The sequence below is a fragment of the Pangasianodon hypophthalmus genome, chromosome 26 (assembly GCF_027358585.1).
Source record: "Pangasianodon hypophthalmus isolate fPanHyp1 chromosome 26, fPanHyp1.pri, whole genome shotgun sequence".
NCBI classification, from domain to species: Eukaryota; Metazoa; Chordata; class Actinopteri; order Siluriformes; family Pangasiidae; genus Pangasianodon; species Pangasianodon hypophthalmus.
Genome location: NC_069735.1, coordinates 12073096 through 12079826, shown reverse-complemented (window position 1 = coordinate 12079826; position 6731 = coordinate 12073096). Strand labels below are relative to the sequence as shown.

General features: G+C 39.6%; 1 protein-coding gene across 2 annotated transcripts in view; it reads left to right on the top strand.

Annotated features, from left to right (window-relative positions):
* The first annotated feature begins 632 nt into the window (after nt 1–632).
* The window catches only part of ubac2 (UBA domain containing 2), a 29966-nt gene continuing 23867 nt past the window's right edge, over nt 633–6731 (top strand). Inside the window, exons 1-4 of one of the 2 annotated variants that reach the window (XM_026931994.3) lie at nt 633–830; nt 2980–3140; nt 3296–3415; nt 6615–6721. In XM_026931994.3, coding sequence (XP_026787795.1) covers nt 800–830; nt 2980–3140; nt 3296–3415; nt 6615–6721 — 419 coding nt within the window. In that variant the 5' untranslated portion in view covers nt 633–799. The remainder of the gene's footprint in view (nt 831–2979; nt 3141–3295; nt 3416–6614; nt 6722–6731) is intronic. The other variant, XM_026931995.3, reaches the window with a different exon arrangement.

The following is a 6731-nucleotide window of genomic DNA, read 5'->3' as shown; positions in this document are numbered from 1 at the left end:
AGAACTTTGTGAAAGGGGTCTCAAAAAAATCAAAGAGGATGCAAAGGCTAACATTGGGGCAACATTGCAGGGTGTTATTGTTTGGCACATATGTGTCGTTAACGTTAGCTTGTGCTGCCACCATGTGGCCAAACACAGGTAATGCAACCTTCAGTCAACTTATGGAGAGATACACTCACCTAGAAGACTAGAAGAATTAGAATTACTTATATTTAGTGTTTATAATATATATATACATACATACATACACACACACACAAAATGTTGAGTGTAAAAGGTTGCATACCCCTAAGACATATCATGTCATATATATTACATCATACCAAAAGGACATTCATTTATTATCTCAAGGAACAAAAACAGTCAGTTTATACACAATGTATAGACTGTGAATTTTTTTTTTTTTTTTCTGGCGGCAGTATAAATATTTTCTCATTTGTCTAAGCATTTATATAGTCGATATGGTGCAGTTTCGGATATTTCCGATAGTTTTTCTCTCAAACATTCTCACACTTTTTCCTCCTGCCTGAGCTCAGTATCTGCGCATGCGCGAGATTTTGACGTCCTCAGAGGTTTAGCCGTAACCATGGCCGTAAACCGTCAAACTTCGAGAAACGCGTTTTTTATAGACGAGATTTGTCCCTCGTCGGCTGCCATTCTGGATACCATTTCCCCCTTTACCTCCTGCACCCGATTTTTCCCTTTAACTTTTATCAAGTTTCTAGCTATAAAACACAGTGCCTTTGTGTAGCCTTGGTTGTTTTGGGTTGTTGTTTATTTCGCGCATGTAGCCAGCACAATGTTCACCACTACCGGGTCCAGAGGGCTGTGTAAGTAAAGCTAAAATCTGCTTCATGTCGTGGACCGTTTTAGCGTGAAGGCGAACAGACAGCGGTGAGACATCGGCTGCGTCCAAAACCGCACACTAACCTACTGTTTAGTGTGTCTAAATAGAACGCTAGTCTGTGTTACTATAGTTACCGTGAGTAGTAATAGGAGCGGTACTATGTAGGAGGGCAGTGTGTGATTTGGGACGTGGCGCTCAGCGCTGTCATTCATTCTGTACTTCAGCTGACAGTTGAAGCGTATTGTTTACTGTGTCTGTCTGTCTGTCTGTCTGTGTGTGTGTGTGTGTGTGTTAGTGACAAACTGAGCAGGTAATTCAGCTGGAATTGTCACTGATGCGCATTTCAGAAGTTCACCTGGTTTTTCCTCTAAAATGTCCGGAGTTTCACACAGATGTAATGTAATGATAGCGGTAATGCAGCAGCTGCTGTAGAGTTTTTACAGCAACGGCAGCAGCTCTCACACCTCACACAGGTGCACACTGTAGGGCCTTGTTTATCTCTCTGTCTCTCTGTCTGTCTGTGAGTTTGTCCTTTCATTATTTTTCTTTCTTTCACATTTCACTGAATTGTCCAGTTTCTATCTATCTATCTATCTATCTATCTTATTTCACATTTCACTGAAATGTCCAGTTTCTGTCTATCTATCTATCTATCTATCTATCTATCTATCTATCTATCTATCTTATTTCACATTTCACTGAAATGTCCAGAGTTTCTCTCTCTCTCTCTCTCTCTCTCTCTCTCTCTCTCTACATGTTTCACTGAAATTTCCAGAGTTTGTGTCTATCTATCTATCTATCTATCTATCTATCTATCTATCTATCTATCTATCTCTACATGTTTCACTGAAATTTCCAGAGTTTGTGTCTATCCATCCATCCATCCATCCATCCATCCATCCCTCCCTCCCTTGTCTCTTATTCTCTCATTTCACATTTCACTGAAATGTCCAGTCTATCTATCTATCTATCTATCTATCTATCTATCTATCCGCTTCTCTTATATTTCATATTTCATTGTTTGATGTTAGCAGGATGGATAAGGTGCCATGTTGAATATTCTATATCTATGGCAGGTGCATGCATTAAGGCCTTGCTTCACTCCCTCACTCACTGCGTTTCCTTTCTGTGTCCTCTTTCTTTCTCATTTCTTTCTTTCTCTTTTTTTTTCTAATGCAGCATCTAATCAGCATCATTTTCTATATCAGTGGCAGATGCACACTGTAGGGCCTCACATCTCTCCCTCATTCACTGCCTTTCCTTATTGTCTCCTCTTTACTTTTCTTTTATTTTCGGTTTCCTTCTCTTTCTCTATCTCTTTTCACTGCTTTCACCTCTTGCATTCTCATCCTCTATCTCAAATATTTTAACTTTGTTTATTTAATCTTTTATTTGCATTTCTATCATCATATTTGTATTTTTCTTTTTTTTTCCTTTCTTTTTTTTTGGTTTTTTAATAATTTAATTTACTCCCTAATTTACTCTTGGGTAGTTCCCACCCACCAGCCTGCTCTCCACTATCATATGACAGCTACTCGGAAGAACGACAGCCAGGTGCTATCCGCTCTCTTCTCATACATGAGCTCACAGATGGCCACGATTGGCTAGTGTCGCTGTGATTGACAGGAGAGAGAGAGCATGCCATCCCTCCCACCCAGAGACTTTTGGACCCCTGGCCATGGATGGCTGTGGCAACATCAGAATTCTTTTTCTGTCTTCGTTTTCTCACTTCCTCCCTCTTTCTTTCTTTCTTTCTTTCTTCTGTTCTTGCTTATTTCTTTCACATTGCTTGGAAATTTCCATAGTTTTGCGCAGTTTGATTATTTTCCTATAGCTTCAAACCCAAGTTTAATAGAGACGGAAACCCACAACAGCCTCCGCATTTTTATTTAGATCACAGACTACAGGTTTCAGTGACGACGCTTAAGCAGTTGTATTAAAGGGATAGTTCTCCAAAAAGAAATGTACACAATTCTCCCATCAAACCAAATACATTCTGTCAGCCTTGACGTGCATGCTGTCTGAAATTTGCTTTCTTACTCTGTACTTTCGTGTGAATTCTTCATTTCTTTTTTTTTCTGTTTCCGAGCATCTTGTCAGGATTATCTTTGATGCCTGTGTGTGTCCGACAGATAAAGCTCCAGTGTCGAAGAGCCTGCTGCTGCTTCCCACTGCCTTCACTGTGCTGCTGCTCGTGGCTCTGCCTCAGTACCAGAAGCTGTTCGTCTACAGCCTGCACGCTATCACGCACCACAGACAGGTCACTGTACAACTGCACTCTTCCTTTAGTCATGTGTGTATGTTATTGCGAATTTACCACAATGTTCGATATCACAGTTACACTCCTGAGTTGTATATAAGTGTAGACAGTCTTGCGAAACTTCAGCTGAAATGCTGTGTCTGTGCATGTGTGTGTGTGTTTGCGTGTGGATTTCTTGTTTACGGTAGTTGTGGAGGCTGCTGTGTGGTAGGCTGATCTGTCTGGATGTAAAGGACATGTTCTGCAGCAGTCTGCTCATCTACAACTTCCGCATATTCGAGAGGAGGTTCGGCAGTCACAGATTTGCTGTAAGTCGTTCTGCATCGTTGTGTTTAATAGGTATCAGTAGCAGTAAACCACTCACTCAACCCTGGCATGTTGGTTTATGATCACATCTGTTCAACCGTACATTTACGTCAACCTACGTGCCTCTGATTTTAGGCATTTAGACTCAAATGATCAGCAGTGCATGTGCACATGTGTGATGTGCTGAAAAGTGTGACATTTGTGACAAAGTGCACTGTTTATAAATCAGTTGAGCACAAAGTGAGTTACAGCTGACTTTATCAGAGTCCTCATACATTTACCTACGCTAACATACCCTTACATACCCTTACATAAGCTCACATACTCACATACCTTTACATACGCTAATATACGAACACATACCCGTACATACCCTTACATACCCTTACATAAGCTCACATACTCACATACCTTTACATACACTAATATACGATCACATACCCTTACATACCCTTACATACGCTCACATACTCACATACCTTTACATACACTAATATACGATCACATACCCTTACATACCCTTACATAAGCTCACATACTCACATACCTTTACATACGCTAATATACGAACACATACCCTTACATACCCTTACATACCCTTACATACGCTCACATACTCACATACCTTTACATACGCTAATATACGAACACATACTCGTACATACCCTTACATACGCTCACATACTCACATACCTTTACATACACTAATATACGATCACATACCCTTACATACCCTTACATAAGCTCACATACTCACATACCTTTACATACACTAATATACGATCACATACCCTTACATACCCTTACATAAGCTCACATACTCACATACCTTTACATACACTAATATACGATCACATACCCTTACATACCCTTACATAAGCTCACATACTCACATACCTTTACATACGCTAATATACGAACACATACCCGTACATACGCTCACATACTCTCACATACCCTTACATACGCTCACATACATTTGCATATGCTCACATACCCTTACATGTACTCACATACTCTCACATACTCTTACATACACTCACATACACGTATGTACGCTCACATACACTCACATACACTTACATACGCTCACATACACTCACATACACTCACATACGCTTACATACACTTACATACGCTCACATACACTCACATACACTCACATACGCTTACATACACTTACATACGCTCACATACACTCACATACACTCACATACGCTTACATACGCTCACATACGCTCACATACACTCACATACACTCACATACACTCACATATGCTTACATACATTTACATATGCTCACATACACTCACATACCCTTACATAAGTTCTTATACACTTTCATACGTTTACATACACTCACATACTCTTACATACGCTCACGTACACTCACATACTCTTACATATGCTCACATACCCTTACATACGCTCACATACCCTTACATAAGTTCTTATACACTTTCATACGTTTACATACACTCGCATACACTCACATATGCTTACATACACTCGCATACACTCACATATGCTTACATACACTCGCATACACTCACATACACTTACATACTCTTACATATGCTCACATACCTTCATATACCCTTACATTCACTCACATAAGCTCACATACTCTTACATACAATTAAATATTTTTACATACGCTCATGTACTCTTAAATACTCTTACATCTGCACAGATACGCTCACAGACTCTTAAATAGGCTCACATACACTTACATACGCTCACATACACTTACATACGCTCACATACTCTTACATACGCTCACATACACTTACATACGCTCACATACTCTTACATACGCTCACATACACTTATATACGCACACATACACTTACATACGCTCACATACACTTACATACGCTCACGTACTCTTACATACGCTCACATACACTTATATACGCACACATACACTTACATACGCTCACATACACTTACATACGCTCACATACACTTACATACGCTCACATACACTTACATACGCTCACGTACACTTATATACGCTCACGTACACTTACATACGCTCACATACTCTTACATACGCTCACATACTCTTACATACGCTCACATACACTTATATACGCACACATACACTTACATACGCTCACATACACTTACATACGCTCACATACACTTATATACGCTCACATACACTTATATACGCACACATACACTTATATACGCTCACATACACTTACATACGCTCACATACACTTACATACGCTCACATACACTTATATACGCACACATACACTTACATACGCTCACATACACTTACATACGCATAATTGCTAATGTGAAGTGAGCATTGACGTATGAAACTTTTCTTTCTCTTTTTCTCTCTCTCTTTCACTCTCTTATTGAGTCAGTCATTCATTCTTTTTTTCCCCTCACCTTTTTGCTTTCCAACATGATATCTGTTAGAATCTCTTTGTTTCTGTGTTTCTTTCTTCTCAGTAACATGACAAGAAACATTCTTACTTTCTTTCTTTCATTTTTTTTGATTTTTACTTTCACCCAATTTCCGGTTCTTCTTTGTCTCTAATCTTTCTTTCTTTCTTTCATTCTTTCTTTCTTTCTTCCGTTTTTTTCCCCCAGCTCTTTCAGCTCTTTGTAATCACTGTATTTTTCCAAAATGAGCTGAAAGTTAGATGAGCATGTAGAAGGAAACATGTCTGTATGAGAAATACTGGGATTTCACAGCTCAGTGCTGTCATCTCTCTCACACACACTCTCTCTCTCTCTCTCTCTCTCTCTCTCTCTCTCTCTGTCTCTCTCACTCTTTCTCTCTCACTCACTCACTCACTCTCTCTCTCACTGTGAAGCTTCTCAGCTTTTCTTCTCAGCTTTCAACACATTTTCCCTTTTTCTGATTCAGTAATATTAGACAGTGTAACTAGTTCTGCTCTATTGAAAAACCTGAGTTAGATTGATCAGGTGACCAGAAAGTGTTATTAAAGGGTCATAAGATATAAGAGACAGTGTTCCAGTGTGTTCCTGTGTACCTGGGGAAATGGGACAGGATGAGTGCAGGATTGGAGGCATTTCTAATTGGCAAATTAATAAAAACTGGATTTCCTGTTGCAATTTAATACACTGTTTAAAAAAATCTTCAAAACTAATCTTTCATCTCAGGATTTTCTTGTGACTGATGTGCACTCTTGTGTTCTCGTGTGTTGATGTTAGTCCTTCCTGTTTGGAACCTGGGTTCTGTCTGGATTTCTGGACTTCCTGTTGGCCGAGGCTGTTCACTTCCTGTTTGAGCTGCAGGTGGACGTGCTGCCAGCCGGACCGTAAGTCAAC